The 17,351-nt window shown below is 43.4% G+C and overlaps 2 protein-coding genes across 6 annotated transcripts; one reads left to right on the forward strand and one right to left on the reverse strand.

Annotated features, from left to right (window-relative positions):
- Positions 1-1,675: 1,675 nt before the first annotated feature.
- LOC133887780 (farnesyl pyrophosphate synthase-like) lies at positions 1,676-4,109 on the reverse strand. Of its 3 annotated transcripts, none has more exons than XM_062327759.1 (5): positions 3,668-4,109; positions 2,784-2,828; positions 2,453-2,542; positions 2,267-2,338; positions 1,676-2,024 (listed from the first exon to the last, which is right to left on the reverse strand). In XM_062327759.1, exons 1-5 carry the CDS (start codon positions 4,070-4,072, stop codon positions 1,896-1,898), a joined length of 741 nt encoding a protein of 246 aa, XP_062183743.1. In that variant the 5' UTR covers positions 4,073-4,109; the 3' UTR covers positions 1,676-1,895. The 3 variants fall into 3 exon arrangements, with proteins under 3 accessions (XP_062183743.1, XP_062183742.1, XP_062183744.1); XM_062327758.1 differs by having other exon boundaries at positions 2,712-2,828; XM_062327760.1 differs by lacking the exon at positions 2,784-2,828.
- Positions 4,110-6,965: 2,856 nt separating this feature from the next.
- Positions 6,966-10,047, forward strand: LOC133889342 (triacylglycerol lipase OBL1-like). 3 transcript variants are annotated; one of them, XM_062329866.1, is made up of 6 exons: positions 6,966-7,483; positions 7,572-7,765; positions 7,847-7,880; positions 7,966-8,216; positions 8,296-8,664; positions 8,793-9,137. In XM_062329866.1, the coding sequence occupies exons 1-6, from the start codon at positions 7,204-7,206 to the stop codon at positions 8,805-8,807; spliced, it is 1,143 nt and encodes a 380-aa protein (XP_062185850.1). In that variant the 5' UTR covers positions 6,966-7,203; the 3' UTR covers positions 8,808-9,137. The 3 variants fall into 3 exon arrangements, with proteins under 3 accessions (XP_062185850.1, XP_062185849.1, XP_062185848.1); XM_062329865.1 differs by having other exon boundaries at positions 8,801-9,137; XM_062329864.1 differs by lacking the exon at positions 8,793-9,137 and adding an exon at positions 9,511-10,047 and having other exon boundaries at positions 6,971-7,483.
- The last annotated feature ends 7,304 nt before the right edge of the window (positions 10,048-17,351 follow it).

Below are 17,351 nucleotides of genomic sequence, written 5' to 3' on the forward strand. Positions count from 1 at the left end.
ATTTCAACATCTTGGGAAGTTATTTTTCTTGATGTTAGAGGCATATAATTCATATACATATGCATATGTGATGGAATCTTGAATTCTCTTGCCTCTAGATCATCATCTTGGAGAGTCTACTTGCCTGTTGATCTTGTCTCTATCTCGTTCATCTTTAAAGTTGAGAGCTTTTGGACACAAAGACACATAGAATGATTTTAAATAGAATCTATGGTTCATATTACATCTGTGGAGTCATATTGCTTTGAAACTTTTCATCTTATTTTGTCTCTCTGAGTATTTTGCTTCCGCTCAAGGTTTGAGGTACGTTGAGTGATTAAAAATAGAAGAAGATCATCTATTTCGTAAGAAATTGTTGAGACATCTATTCACTCTCTTTTAGTCACCACTTTCGGTCCTATATATTCAACACAAACAATCACGGTAACAACATCGAAAGGTTCTTATCTTGTTCCTATATTTCATACACATATCTTCTATCAGAAATTAACCAAGTTATACAACATGGTATCACAATATACAAAACAACAAAAAGATATCAATTTTGAAACATCTAAAAAAATAATCTTATCAAGCCAAACATATAGTCCTAGATGAATCAAATAAACACATAGTACTTTAGACAAAGCCAATTTTGATAAAACCCCAATATAGATTCTCTAACCACACAATAATGCATTAAAAGTTCAATAGTGATCTAATTTATAATATTTAGACAAAATAACAGTACAATAACCACCGAAAGGTAGAAGCATGCAATCATCACATGTAAAGCAAGATATAGAATGCTTCCAACCCCACGTTCTTGATCCATAGCAAAGGACATTAGTGTACATACGTACACCGAGCATTTTTATAAAATACTCACAATTTGTGAAAATAGACAAAATAGTAGCTCAAAAAATAATTTGGCTTGTAACTCAAATCATTTCGACTAACTTCATACAACTATCACTTTCTCAATTCACTCAATTGACGCTAACAATCCATCCTCTCACCTACCATATAGCCAAAATAAGTCACAACTCATGCATCCTTAAGAAGGAAAAGAGAAATCGTGTCTTCAAGTACTAACAATTTATCTGTTTAAGCAATTATCGTAGAAGCGGTGTGATCAAGACAGTAAAAACCAGTACACACCTAGCAAACAACTTAGCAGACTTGCAGTTAAGGTACCAGCACCTAATCAGAAACAGGGATAGCCAAAGCTATTTAAGTTTGATATTTTTAGATACAAGATATCTAAGAGGAAAGGGAATTGATATATTAATATATGGCAATGATGCAACATCTAATCTATGTTATAATTAAGTTTGTGTATGGCATCACGAGGCCCTAGCTAGTTATTCTGAGACGTTGGTATAGCAAGACGAGCTTCTGGATTATTTTCTTTGTGATGTCATGAATTTTTGGGAAAATAGAAATGTAGAGCTACAATGAGGCATTTTAGTAGAAAATGTTAAAGATGAAATTTTTGTACACTCATTCTTATAATGTTGCGTCCGCCACTGGTCTCACCTCTAACAATGGAGTCTCATGGCGAAGAAGGGATCACTGCATGGTTCATGTTATACTGGGCCGTCGCACGGTACGTGAGATAATCGAGTCAGACGGCAAAGTGGTTTAGTGTCTAGCTGCCACATCTGGACATGGTTAATCAGCAACACTCCAAAACTTCTGCGTGTACTATGTGATCTTTATTGTACACATATTTCAGTAACTCGTTCTTGTGACTTCCACAGTCTAGATCATACATATATTAGTCCTTATAATTTGGCAGGAACGAACCGTATATGTTAATATGTCATACGGTGAAGCTGCTGCTCATCACAACCCCAACCCTTAATGTTGTTCAGGTTGACCTCGTAAAGCACACAACAGGAGAAAAGGATTGTCTACTTCTTCCTCCTGTAGATCTTCTTCCAAAAGGACTTCAGAATCTCTCGAATCGCACGGTCCGGTTCGGCGTCAATGGTGGAAACCAGGTGCTTGTAAACTCTTGACTCGTACTCCAAAAATATGTCCTGCACAAGGGGCAAATCAAAGTTTTACAGAGAGTTCATCAGATTAGTGTATAGTTTATTGCACCAGCAAGTCATGGAACAGGACTGGTAAGCATCCCTCAGGGATTGTATTTGGAAATAAGACAAGTTCTGAAGAGTTTTTAAAAAGATTGTTACACTGACTGAAGTTCCGGAAACCCTATTCTGATTTATTTCGACCTTAGATAACAACTCTATTTCAAGCTGTTGCATAAGAGTTATACCTGAAGATCAAGCTCCTTATACACATTCTTCACTGCTGCAACACGTTTTGGGTCAGACTTGCCATAGTTCTCCTGGCAAATTGATACGGTGCATGCAAACATGCGGCAATTAATTAGTACTAGCAAGTTCGTGGATGTTTTCATCGAAGAGATCGTGTATAAAAATTCAAATGGAAGTTTTCTTACATATAATATTTTCATCTCATTCTCATTAGCCAGTTCCATAGCTTGGACAATTAGCCATGAACACTTGTAATCTTCTATGTCCGTTCCAATCTGCATCATATTGAGACAATGAAATTGAGCCTATTTTATTCAAAAAATGAGATGCAGAAGACTGCAGCTGAATTGGCCCCTGTCATCTTGGGTTGGTGCTTGTATACTCTCCTTTCTATGAAATAAGGCAGCGGTCGATACAGAAGACCGTATCTCTCGTTCTTATTACCAGCTCTATAGGTCGGACTGAAGCCATCAACATAACAATTGTAAGGCCGTGAGATGGATCAATCTTTTGTACCTTGCCAATCACTTCAGGGTCACCAAAGCAGTCCAGGTAGTCATCCTGAAAATTACATTTTGATCATGTATACTAGCTGAAGTAGATGACAATATTACATAGTGATAAACTAAGTTGAAATGTATATTGGTTTACTTGTGATGATATGTCTGACAAAACGGGACGACGTGGACATCAGAGCTTGGAGAATTTTACAGACTCGCAGCATACGTTTCGTCCCGGATCGCTGATACAAATCGCAAGCTAGATCAGTGACCGAGTGGCATGTCGTTGCATTTCTTTGGACCTAGTCACCTGGTGCTTCGTAATACGTGAATTTTACAATTTAGGGGCAAACGCACTGAAAAAACGAAACTAAAGGGAGCACACTAAAATGAACTTGTATGTATAATAAGCAGATGTACCCAGAGACCAAAATACGACTTGTTTAGCAGAGCACCGACTTAAAAAAAATTAAGGTGGATATTTCTAACTCTACAAAGTCATGGACCTAAAGTTGTATATATATTAAAGGTATTTAGGTGAGCTATTTTATTTCTATTTTAAACTAAAAATAATAATTTAAATTATTTTATTTTAACCTACCTTATCAAAATATGAAACAGAGTCCAAGTAGAACCGGAAAATATTTTGTGAAATTAAAGACGCTCTAACTAATCCAGATCATGCTACAAGATATCCCAAACAGGCGAACATATCCAATCACATGGATTATCAAACATGATCATGTGCGCCTCAGAGAAAAGATGTGACCGCCGCGTAGGTTCAGATCACTCGGTGCTGCAAAGTACACGACCATGAGCGCGTTCAAAAACACGTAGATGTGCCGTGTGCGTTTGAATTATTTTGGAGGATCTAGAGCAACACGGCGGGCATGTACGTACCTTGGCGACCCACTGCCTGGCCTCCTCGGTGAAGCCGAAGGCGCGGTCGTTGAGCAGCTCGCTCTTGAGCCGCTCGTACGCGCGCAGGAACCTCTCCTTCGTCCGCTGCCCGTCCGCGCCCTGCTCCGGCGCCGCCGACCCCGCCCGGCCGCCGTGCGTCCGGAGAAGCTGCTTGAGCTCGTCCTCCAGCCGCGACGCCCGCCGGATGACCTCTCCGGGGTTCGCCAGGGCCGCCAGCCCCGCGCTCAGCAGCCCCGACGGCACGTGCGACGCGGCCAGGGAACCCATCTCTTTCCCGGTCCGCCGGTCGTGTTCGATCCGCGTGGTAATCCGATCGACGAGCGACGTGTGTATCAGGTGTCGATGTGTGGGGTGAACGTACGTCGACGCGAGCACGTCGTACATCGAGGCTGCACGCACTGCAGGTTTGGTTCTTAGATGTGTGTAAGACTATCTCCAACCATATTTCCTTCATTTCGTTTCCTTCTCGATTCTCTTCTCGGTTCTCATTCCCTTTATTTTCTCTCATCCCCAACAGCTTCCCTTCGAGGGAAATGGAGAGAGAATCCCGTCCTAAAGAGAATGATCCTGAGAATCCTGTCGTGAAAGAAACCGTAAAGAAAAACCGTTGAGAGCGCTGAAGAGAACGAGAATCCATTCACGACGGGAATCTGTCCGTGAAGGAATTCCTTTGAGCTTGATCTAACTACGACTACTAGAGTAGATAGCTCAGTGACTCAGTGGATAATGTCCAGGGCTAGCTCTACCACTCGAGTGGCTTGGCGTTGGACGCAGGTTACTAGCGAACAAGGGTTTTAACATGTGGCGAGAAGCGTCTGTTAATTACCGAGTGGTTCACGCTGCGAGCGCATACGAAGAGAGAATGTGAAACTTCCACCAGCACTTACACATGATTTATTAAGATCATTCATTTATATTAAAATTAGTATCAGAGAGATAGATGATAAAATCATAAGTTAGTTAAAAAAATCAATAGATATATGAATATCTGATTAGATAGATAGACGGCTAAAATAAATTATAGTTTACAAGTCTCTAATGTGACGATTCATTGGTTGGATTTGTATCCTCTAACATTACGAAGCAATATCACCGGAATGAACAGTGATTTTGAGTCTGGATGAAAATACTGTAACGTTATTTATTTGAGTTTGGATGAATAATACCGTAACATTATTTACTGTATCATTTACTGAATATTACTTTACTGTAGCAGACAGTCAGGAACGCATGTTTCAGATCTGGTGGTTGACGAGGTTAATGTCATAATTACTGTTCATAGTGACGTTAATTTAGCAATATCAGAGAATGCGAATTCTCATTGGTTAGTCACTGGTCTGTCCAACACCACAACTTTGGGCTGTTTTCAGATGCAAGACGTCCCATATGTAACCTCTCAAGATCGAGTTTCTGAACCTTCACGGCTACATGCATGTCGCCCTGCCTGCGTTTGAACGATGAAATCGCGTGACAAATCTACGTGCACAACAGCAGCTCTGTCCCGTCAATCCTAGGAACGTACTAATACAGTAGTACTGCATCGACCTCTGCATTGAACTTCTTAAGACAAATACATGTGGCATCACCGACGAATGCAAACACTGTGATCAATCGAGGAACACGTTTTGCCTTGACCCAAGTCCAACCAATTAATTCGCTGCATGAAGATTGTAGACGTGGTACGAGGCTCAGGTACGTTCTGCCGGCTGCATGTCATAGGAGCGAAGCTAGCACAAAAAGAAAAGAGGCTTCACCTGCATTCTAGCCCAATGTTGTGCAGTTCTAGATTGCAAATTGACCATGACTTTTGTTTCAAGATGACTATGACTTCTGATTATGTCTAAATAAGAACGAGTGCCTGCACGGGTCAGAAATATTTTTAGAAAATACATTAATCATAGAAGTTTCATAAGGTGGCTGATGTGCATACATTGACTACATTTCCTTACTATATTCATCTATTGGATCAGAGTCTTGCACAAAGTTATTTTTGCCCTCACGTTCATGATATTTGTTAATATGTGTGGCTATCCATGGTATAATATTTTCTTTTTTAGTTTGTCTTCAGACTCTATGACATAATTGAGAGGGACCTAAATTAATATTTAGGTGAAAAGCATACAAAACCTTACAAGACAATGTCACTTTGGGTTAGTTTGTTATAATGTTAGATGTGGGTAATTTAGATTCTTTCGGTTAGTTTGTTCATAATGGAAGAGGTGGGTAATTTAAAAGCAGATATTGTTATACTTTGGGTTAATTTTTTCATAATGGCATATGTAGATAATTTAGAAGTATGATTTTTTATAATAGCAGATGTGGATAATTTAGAAGCATGTTAGATTCAATGTCTATTATTGTTTATTATTATTAGAGTCCACCAAATCGATTATCGGATATTTGCTTTTTTATATAATTTTTCTCTCTTTTCGTCTCATTTGAGAATTAACATCAAGGCTCTAAAAAGAAGCCTCCAGTTAGTAATAATAAGATGTAGCCAGAATTATCCCTCAAATGACAACATTTTGAAATTATTGTGATAGCTCTAGTACTCACATAGGAGAGTGGATACCAAGTTGGTCCATGATTTGACCTCGGGTGCACGGGGGAGGTTAAACGACATCTCCACTATAAGACTTCTCCCAATTGCATGGAGTTGTTTATAATAGTGAAAAGGAGTTTACAACCTCTGCAATCGCATGGAATTGTACACAGCAAAGTCTTTTTGTTTTATATTGGATTATGCTCGTGTTTTTTTAGAGATGGAAAATGCTCATCTCGAAGTTTGTTTTTGTCAGTTCTCAAAAGGGAAAAATACTTTGTAAAAGTATGTCATAAAATCCTCGTAGGAAATTTATGCGCACCTCTGAAGCAACGATGCCTCTAGATAAAATCTAGGACACCAGATGTTGCACTGATTCGATGGCAACACTTCTTCGTCTGAAAGCCACATGAAGGTTTCACGAATCAAATTCTCTATGAACTTCCCTGGATAGTTTTTTTGTGGCTCATTGCAGGAAGTTCGGCACGGAAAAAATTTCTACAACCTACCTTTTTATGTGGTTCAAACTTCAGACCAGCAGCACTCGAACAAAACTACAAAAATTGGAAAGGAAGATAGACTAGAAGCTAAGACGGTGCCACCACTGCTATATCACAGAACAGAACCACAAAAAAAGGCTACAAAAAATACTAGTCAGATACCAATCGTAGAAAGAGATGCACCCAAGCCAGTAATATATGAGATCATAAACTGCCCTGTTCTGGTTCTGGCTACTCTCGTACATTTCAATGGATTTGATCCGATGCTGATGCGACATCCTCCGATAGTCCGATCTCTATTTCTGTTCGTGTACACCCTCCTTCATGACGCCATTCAGAATTTATGGTTGTTACTCATCGAATTATAACACACACGAACCGTTTCCCCGGCCCTCCCACATATACAGTAGCTTGCGCGCGCCTCCTAGCTTAGCTTACTACGTCGTCGTCAGTCGTCACAGCGAGTGCACAGCATGAGCAAGCTCGACTACTGCTTCAGCAATGACTACATGGTGCTGCGGCCGGACAGGGCCGGCCCGGCTGAGCTCCTGCACCTCCTCTTCTCGCCCAAGGTCGGCCGGAACAGGGCCGTCGACTGCTTCACCAGCACCGAGATCCGCAGCTTCGGCCGGCGCCTGGCCATCTTCTTCAACCTTCTCCTGCAGATCGCCCTCCTCGCGCTAGCGGGCCCAATGGCCGCCCTCGGCGCGGCCGTCGAGTTCATGCTCAACCTCGTCGACAACATCCTCCACGGTCAGTGCATGTAACTCCTCTGCGTAAACGACGCGTACCACGACAGCGCAAAGAACTTGTGTGTTGATAGTTCGTCGTGGTTGCACAGGGAGGATGGAGTATCCTGATAAATCGTCGCCCACGTACCGGTCTATGACCGGGCTCATCGACCGGAGAGTCGATCTGGACAGGAGCATCAAGCCGACGGACAACCGGTACGACGCCGCGCTCTGCGTCATGGCGTCCAAACTGGCCTACGAGAACGAGGCCTTTATCCGCAACGTAGTCATGCGCCACTGGCAGGTGCTCACTTTCCATTGTCAGTTTCTCTTCGCATAGATGCATTAAAACTAGGAGAGTTGAACCGGCCACACTTCGGTGCAGATGGAGTTCGTGCGTTTCTACAACTGCTGGAACGGTAAGACTCAAGAACTTCACACAGCTAGCGTGCATGTTATGCATATGCACTTGTAATCCGCTCGGATATTTTTGGTGCTGCTCAGAGTTCCAGAACGCGTACACGGCGCAGGCGTTCGTGTTCTGCGACAAGCCGGTGGACGCGGACCTGATCGTGGTGGCGTTCCGCGGGACGAGGCCGTTCGACGCGGCGGGGTGGTGCGCCGATCTGGACCCGTCGTGGTACAAGATCCCCCGGCTCGGGCGCGCGCACGCCGCCTACACCCACGCGCTCGGCGCGCAGCGCAACATCGGCTGGCCCAAGTGGGTGGAGCACGTCAAGGGCAAACCCCAAAAGGTCTTCACTTCTTCGCGCCTCAATGCATACCGCAGCTGCACCGATCGCCAGAACATGCTCCTGACTGAACGTTCTGCAGGTGTTCGCGTACTACACGATCCGCGACTCGGTGAAGGAGCTGCTGGAGGCGAACAAGAAGGCGAGGCTGCTGGTGACCGGGCACGGGTCCGGCGGCGCGCTGGCGGTGCTGTTCCCGGCGATCCTGGCGTACCACAAGGAGAAGGTGGTGCTGGACCGTCTGGCCGGGGTGTACACGTTCGGGCAGCCGCGGGTCGGGGACGCCATGCTCGCCATGTTCGTGGAGAGGAACCTGGACAGGCCCAAGAAGCGTTACTTCCGGATCACCTACGGCAACGACCCGCTGCCGCGGCTTCCCAACGAGAGCTTCGCCGTCCATTTCCTGCACTTCGGGCTTGGCCTCCACTTCGACAAATCATACAAGCTAAAGGTGATCGATGCTTGCTTTTCTCTTCCCATGCATCTGCCTGATGTTTATGTTCAGTGAACAGCATGTGCCTTTGGCAAATTCAGTTTTCACCACTCTATCTATCAAGTAGAAAAGTCATATTACCACAGTTTTTCAGGATGTGAAGCAGCGCTAATTGATTAGACGAAGAGCCAAAATACAATGATTTCTCCTGTTCTCTTCTGACGATCGCTGCTTCACAATCACAGTGCTTTTCTCGAAACAGAGGAAAGGAACTGTTTTATAATTGGCGCTGCTTTGGTCATTTTACGCCGAACGGGAGGCATTAGGGAACGTACGATCAAGAGGACAGGAGCGGAGCATTGTTATGGCTAGGCGTTATTTTGTAGTATAATTTAGGTCTCTAATATTTTATTGATTCGAGTCCCTCTATGACTCAGTTAAAACTCATTTAGTTTTACTGGTCCTCACTAAATTTCGGTTCAAGCTCCGCCGCGGAAGAGGACATCGATTGAAATGGGATTTTTTTTTTCAATTCTTATGCTACTAGTAGCCAAGTGTCATTGGCTTTGTAAGACTGTAAGGTCACCAATTTTTTATTTCATGCTTCTAGAAATGACAAGATAAATGATTCGTGGAGGAAACGAACAGAGGTACACGAATTCTACCAGAGCCACCAAACTGTTCAAGTCCACCAAAACTTCCTTCCTCGAAACGAAAGAAAAAGAAATACCAAACAGAATATTCCGGTGTATTTCAGATTGGCATGACGTATGAAACGGATCAATGAATCGGCAATCATATGACTCTGTTTCCATGAAATGTGACCACTGAGCTACCTCTGCATTTTCATTTCCTTGCATGCAGGTGCTGAGGGACATACCTGGCGAGGCGAGCTCCTCTTCGCCACTGGACTTCGTGACGAGCCGCATCAACTCGGCATGGGAGCTCGGACGCAGCGTGCACCTGGGCTACCGCCGGGGCGCGTACTTCCGAGAAGGGTGGCTGCTGCTGCTGATGCGGGTCCTGGCGCTGGCGCTGCCCGGCCTGCCGTTCCACAGGGTACAGGACTACATCAACGCCATCGTACTCGGCGCGTACATTCCCAAGGATAACTGAGCCGTCAGAGCCCTGCTTATAATCAGCTGATCCATGCATATACAGTATGCAGAAAATTCCAGTCATATATGCTGAGGTCGTCCAACTTGGATTGCAGGGGCCTGCAACTACAATGACATGACCTGCATCGAGTGACCTATGACATTTAATGTTTTAACGTACTTGTAACATTACACCGAGAGCCAACGACGGTCCGTCGTGCATGTGAGCGCTTGCTGTACTGAACTATGAACAAGATAATGCAGCTCTTAAATAAAGAATGTAAGCATAACTAACTCTTATGTATGTCTTGTGAGTCTAAACTTGAGTAGGAGTGTCCAAGTATATTGCCCATTTTTCCTTCCAAGCATAAATTTTTAGGTGAGTTGGTTGATACTAGTACAAGAAAATTGAGAGAGAGCATTTGAGTATCATTCTGCTTCGGTGGCAGACAATCGTGAAACTGGCTGAGCTCAGTGTAAGTACAGTCATGGTTTGGTGCAGGGCAGCACCTGTGCACTGCGCTGTGCAACTGGAGGTGCAAGTGAGGTAGCCAATGACCCAGAAAACCGTGCCCCAAGCTCAGTCCGTATGGAAGCTGTCGCCTGCGGCCTTTCCAAAGCCCACTTCCCGTCACATGCCAGATTCCCATCGGCATAAGGCTTATCACGGCTCCAATTGTCATGACAATGTACTATTTAACAACGATGAGAATAGTCATAACATCGTAGAAAAAAGTATATTTTTAGACATTGTTTTTCATAGATCCCTGCCCAGAAAAAGTTTTTGATAAAAACCAAAATCTACAAATTCCACCTCGATGGGCTACTAGGCCTGACTGTGTCTGGCCTGGACCTTACGTTCTTCGGGTTGATACACAAATCACTTGTTTGGCCGGGGTGTAAGTGTAATAAAACAAAACCGCGATGTGTATTTGGATAGGGCTGGTACTGATTGGCTCGGGAGAGGAGCGTGGCGGTCCTTCAGTCTGTCGAGAACGAACAATTCGCAACAGAAAGCCGGCAACTCATGGAAGGTGCAGCTGCCCAGATCGCCGTGCCGATTCTCGGCATCGTCGCCGCGGCCGCCGTGACCTTCTACACCGTCAGCTTCATGGAGCTCCGAGATGTGCGTTTGCTGTTCCTTCACTCTCCCATGCTGGATCGTGTTATTTTTCTTCATTGCTATATGCTGGTTAACAAACTTCTGTTACACACTAATACGCATGCGTATCCATGTCGGATGATGCAGAAATATTTCGAGGAACTCGACGACAAGTACTCGGAGTTTGAGGAGTCCAGCGGACGGCAGCGCCGGGCGCGCCGGAGGGCCGAGCGCGAGAGGAAGAAGCGAAATGGCTGACCACACCCCCATGTTCTACCTGAGTGAGAGAAAAGAAGATGAAGATGCCTTTGCTACTTAATTACTTACTGGAACAGCCGAAACGACGATCTCTGTTTCCCTGTTGCGTCGATGACGTGCTTAAATGATTCTACCCTCCACTGTTCTTCAGTTCTAGCAGGACTTCCAAAAAAACTTCCCTTGCATTTGCAAACAATGTTATGGTACGTTCTCACCTTTCTTTGTACCTGCGGATTCTGAACAAACAATAATAGCAGGGAAAGTGCAGAGGATTGCACAGCTTCCTCACCGTGCCTTTGTAAAATAGTAGCACAAACGAAACAACGCCTTGATCTGCATCAAAGAAGAGAACCGCAACATGTCGTGGCTCGTGAGAGTCTTTCAGCTGCAATCCGGCGTCGTGACACGTGAGGCAGACGGTCATTCTGGTGCCAACCTCGTCGAGACCGTCCACCGAGGCTAGGAGTTGGAGCGTGGAGGGGTCTCGGCCATGGCAACGTTGGTCATGCTGGCAGCCTGGCACCTACGCTTCTGCGCTGGCTGCACAGCGTTCGGAGCTCGCGGCACCACTGGGCGTGTGAGGCCGTGGCCGGCGGCCTTCGTCTCTCTCTTCTCCTCCTTACCTTCTCCTACCTTCTGCTTTGAGACGGGTGTTCTGGCCGACGAGGCGCGGGGCTCGGGGTCCACGGTGAGGTTGGGACTCGGGACTGGAGAGGAAAAGTTGGCGGTGAAGAGAAGATGTCTTAGGGCGTTGCGCCACGACGTAGCCGTGCTGGGGAGGACGTCGCCGGCCGAGGCGCGGGCAGCGGAAGCCATCGCTGCCGCCGCCAAGTTCGAGGTTCGTTGACTTATCGTACCTACCTCAATCTGACCCACACAGATTAGATCCAACGGCTGCAGATAGCCTGCCTCAGGATGGACCACGGTCAATAATGGTACAAATTGGCCCCCTAAATGGATCGCGATCTAACCTTTTGTAAAATAGGCGCTTTGAATTTTCATGCAAGCCTCTAAACAGATCACAATTATTATATGAGCCCTTATGGTTTTCAGTTAAGACCCTATAATCGTGATCCCGATTTTTACAAAGAGTTTAAATCATGTATTAGCATATTTGGTGCACTTAAAATCATCTTTAATAATAATTTTCACTTCAAATAATATATTTGATGATAATATTTTAATTTGCATCATGTTTAAGGAATCGACATTTTACCATGCTCACATGACGAACAATTCCAGACCAAACTTTCTTCCTCTCAATTCATTCTTTGTTGCCTGCTTCTCCTTTGGGGCAAAGTTGCTATAGCTACCTCTCCATATCGCGTAGTATGATATAGAATTTATGGTGCTATCAACCATTAAAAAAAGTCAATATACTATATATAATCTGACTTTCTAATTACTTGTTCATTAGCATTATAGAGATAGACGTCATGTCGATAATGAGGTAGATACGGTTAGGATGGTGTGGCCATGCATGTGACAACTTAAAATAGCGCCGTCAGCAAGGAATATAAGCAGATGATGAAGTCTGAGAGCAATGACATATGGACTCTGAAGGCACGATATGGAGAGATGACTCTAGTAAATTGAGGTCAAATGGGAAGTAGGTAATGAAGAATGAGTCGATATGAAGAAAGCTTAGGTTGATAACAACAATCCATCCTCCTAGTTGAATTCGTGAAGCTGAGATGGATGGAACTGCTCGCAACGTGAGCACGATCAAAAGCTTAATTCTTAGACACAGTGTAAACTGAAAGATAAGCATAAAATATATGGTACGAAGTAACACAAATCTAAACTATAAAGTTGCGAATGCATTTGGTGTCGAGCACCCCATCCAACCTCTCGAGATTGAATCCAACAGTGTCCCCTCCCCCCACCGCAATGCTTCACATTTTTCTGTCTTTTTGCCTGGATCTGGTCTCACAACTGAACCAGCGCCCCCAGCCCCCCACACGCATGTGCACACACCACCCCTGCCCCGCGGCATGCACCGCTCACACCAGCCCCCTCCTCCCCATTTCTTGTGCATGTGGGGGCAGCTCCATAGCCTCAAGAACGCATGTTGCTTCGCTAAATCTCGAGTTGCAGCTCACAAATCCAACCAAAATTGAGCTAAAATGTGCAATGTTATCAAGGAAACCCTAGGGTACCTACCCAAAGTCCCTTGCCCAAGTTTGTGACCTTTGGTGAAGGAGAAATCGAAGGAAAAGCTCGGCGGAGAGGATGACTCAGCTGCTGAAATTTCAGAGAAAAGAGAGGTGATGAATTTTAATTGGAAAACCTCCAAACCTTCATGCATATGAACAAGAATCAGATGAATGGAAAACTAAAGAGGAAAGAAATGCAGTGGTATAACATGCATACCTCGAATTCTTATTCTTGAGTGGGATTTTAGTGGAAAATGAGAGGATTTGAGAGAGGGAAAGAGAGCTCCTGCTGTGTTCTTTTGCTCTTTGGCTGCTGGAGAGAGCAAGAGAGAGTGAGGAGGCGTGGGGGAGAAAGGAGGGGGTGGGGCTGCAACTGAGAGAGAGGGAGGGGGTGTGGGTCAGCTCAAGATGGGCCCCGTATGTAAGAGAGACAAGCTAAAAGCTGCTGCTAAACTATTCCTTCTCTCCCATTTTCTTCCTCTCTTTAATATTAACTCAAAATGTGTATTAAATGTCTAAATATAATGTCACTAGATACATTTTAGAGCGTCGGTAGATGCTATTAACGGTCAAAGCGTGTCTAATATCATATCAAATTAGAGACGCTATCAATATCGTGTAAAAAAGCATCCATATATGGCTACTAACGCTTTTCTAACACGTTTTATGACATCTCTACATGATACTAACGCTCGAAGTGTGTCTAATACCACATCCGTTCTCTTTTACTTATCGTTTAGGATATTGATACGGTCTCTAATAAACATATTTGACTATTATTTTTTATAACTGCCTCTTAATAAAAGTTAATAAAAATTAGATGATGTCAAAATATTTTTCATGATAAATTTACTACTATCATTTCCATGTGCCAAATTCTAATATTTTTTATTATATTATTGATCAAAGTTTTTAAAGTTTAACTACATATTTTAGAACGACATTTATTTAAAAACCGATGTAGTATCGTATCACTTTGAGACGTAAGACGTTCTTAGTATCGTGTTAAAAAGTGTCTTCACGTACGTGCCGACATAAAGGCCCTTATAAAGATGATACCACATACGCTTGGCCTAGAAGGCCTTTTTCTTGTAGTGAAGACGATGTGCTCAGTGGAGTTGAGGAACCCGCATCTAGCATGACGGCGTGAAGGTCGAGTTAGGTTACCACAAAGGCGGCTAGAGGAGCGACGCTGTGACGGTGACGGTGAGATATTCTGCAAGCAAAACGTGTCCACTGACCTGGCTGTTCAGGGGAGCAAACGCGTGCGGTGCGAGGAGGTGCAGCCGTGCGGTGCTATGGCTGGACAAGGATGGCGCGCGGCTGCGACGCTGGCGGCGCCGTAAGAGAGCAGGAGAGCTGGCGACATGAATTTCCTACTGTTCTTCTGTTGCTGCAAGGCCTCCGTCGCCGTGGAGACAGCCAACGGAGAAGAACACATCTGAGGTGATGGTATGTTGAAGGGCCTGTGTCTCCGTGGCGTGTGCTGCTCCTTGATTTGTCCCAACTAATGCTGGCTCACTGGTTGCATCCGAATGCAGAAGAGAATGAACTAAAAACTAAACCAATTGTATTGGATTGAACTGGAATAAGAAGTATTCAGATGTTGGAGTAGAGGAGCAGCATGGCGAAGCCGCCATCGTTGGTGAAGAAGAAGCCATAGTGGATGAGGAGCAGAAGCAGGTGCAGTTTGTGAGGAGCATCAGCCATACTGCCATAGGATCTAGAGGTAAGAGAGTGGCCAGATGCTCTGTAGTATTGGTGGTTTACTCCTGGGAAGATGTGTCGAGGAATCGAGGCTGGAAGTAGAGTTGAGGATATTCTTAATATTTTGTAGTTATTAGTTCTTCTCTAATATTCGTGATCTAGAAAAAAATCACGGCACGTTCTAATTGTAATGAATTTGAAACCCACCATATATACAATATAAATATACTTTAAAAGACATCGTTGGTCAAAGTTAAATAGCCTTTCTGCAGCCATTTTTAACCTACATTATAGCCAGGACCGAGTTTAGAGAGACTTATAATCCCATTATAGAGATGACATATAAGAAAAAAGAGTTATAACGTATCTAGCCGTGCAATACGACCACCTTACTGGTTTATCTCCGTGGATATCAAATCAAACACATCCTTATTAGTTATTACCAGCTCCGTGAAGTCAAGGATACAAAATGAAAACCTGGCATGGTCCAAGTTGTCGACCTCAAACTTACCTGGTATGTCATGTACTATTGATAAAAATAAGTGAGAATTAGCTAAGTGCTGGTAAATTATAATAAAAATATAAATATTAGATGTGATAAAATCAATCATAAACTTGTATGGGGATATGGATACATCATGAGTGTACCGCCGAACAAATACGTCGGAGTGATATCGTAGTTTGATTTCAGATGGTATCTGAAAAATGAGAAATAGATTATACACTAATTTTCCTCCTAATTTATTTATTTATATTAGTAAAATTGGTCACATATTTTTAGCCGATAACTGGTTGAAAAAGCTGAAGGAGGATGATGAATAGTAAAAATAAATAAATTATTTAAATTTTAGAATTTTTATTAAATAAGAGAAAAGTAGGATAAGATATGATATAAAAATCAACTCATGTTTTATACGTTAAGTTATGATACATACACGATAAGCTGCAATGGTACTCGATGATGAGTTGCATTGTCGCTTTATATGGCCTCGTTTCATGATCGTATATGATCACCGCATACCGGCTGTAAGGTCAAAATCGTTTCATATTTCCCTTCTCACGTCACGTAGGCTTCACTCTCACACAAAGGACGGTGGCTCGCGATTTCTACGGCTTTGACCGCGCACTACCGATGTGAACGTTGCCACTCACCAAGCACCACGTCTGCAAATGCGGCGGCCCATACCATACGCATGGTCCAGATCGAGGGTCGACGTCAGCATCCCGCTGGTTGCATTGGATTTAACATCTGATGGTGTGGCGCGAGTTAGGCTACGTCAGCGCGCACCTAGCCGTTGTGTCGTGTCGTGTCGCCATGATCGTACAGGTGGTGCTTTCTAGCACACGCGCACCGACCCACGCACCGTTCATATCTGCACGATTATTATATAGTTACGGATATATGTTTTGATCATTAAATATATTCAAATATGGTATAACTTTATATAGTATGAATATATGCTTTGGTCACTAAACATATTCAAATATATATTTACTATTTTTTTGAAATTTAATTCTAAAAAAACGCAAAGGTTTATACAAAATCTAGAACTCGAAGCTAAGTAAACACGTTTCACCATTAGTACCTGTGATGTCAACTCCAATCATCTTTATCTTTTGCTTTTGCTTTTCTTGCCTAGTACTATGCACCAAGGTACTAATTCTCGGCAAGTTGATAGATTTGGAACTTGGGATACTCATCAGTTTTCTCAGAATAAATAATCGATGGAGCATGACTGCACCTCTAAGCGTACAGCTGCTCCGTCAAATCTAGTGGTCTAGTCCGTTTTAAAAAGAGAAACCAGTGGTCTAAAACCCTTTACTTTTTTATTTGAGGAAGAATTTGCCATCGCTACCCTGTTTTGTCTTGTCACAGCAAATCAACTCACACGGTGGCATCTTTCTCCAGCAACTTTTTTCACTATTGAATGTCGCCTAGCTCCATACAGATTGTTCTAACGAGTTTACAAGTTGTAGCACTGACCGGTGACCACTAGCGAAGTATTTCCAACGCTAAATACAAGCACGTGCTTTTGTTTTATCTCCATGTGTATTTCCAGAATTTCAGAATATACATCTACCCATACATACATGATAAGTTTTTTTAAACACCAGTATAACTCATAAATACGCGCACTAACACATTTACACTACCACTCACACAACGTAAAACGAAGACCAGAAATAAGAAATTTAAAGATTGATAAAGTCACTATATATATATATCTCATTATTAATGAATATATCACCTACTACTAAAAACTTTTCTATCTTAATATCTAAAGTTTGATCTCTGTAGATAGAGTTACAGTCACCTTCACCAACCATCCAAGCCGATGCGTTTTTACAGGACGAGCTTGTTAGGTGCATGGAAAATACCAAAAA

Source organism: Phragmites australis, chromosome 13 (assembly GCF_958298935.1).
Source record: "Phragmites australis chromosome 13, lpPhrAust1.1, whole genome shotgun sequence".
Lineage (NCBI taxonomy): Eukaryota > Viridiplantae > Streptophyta > Magnoliopsida > Poales > Poaceae > Phragmites > Phragmites australis.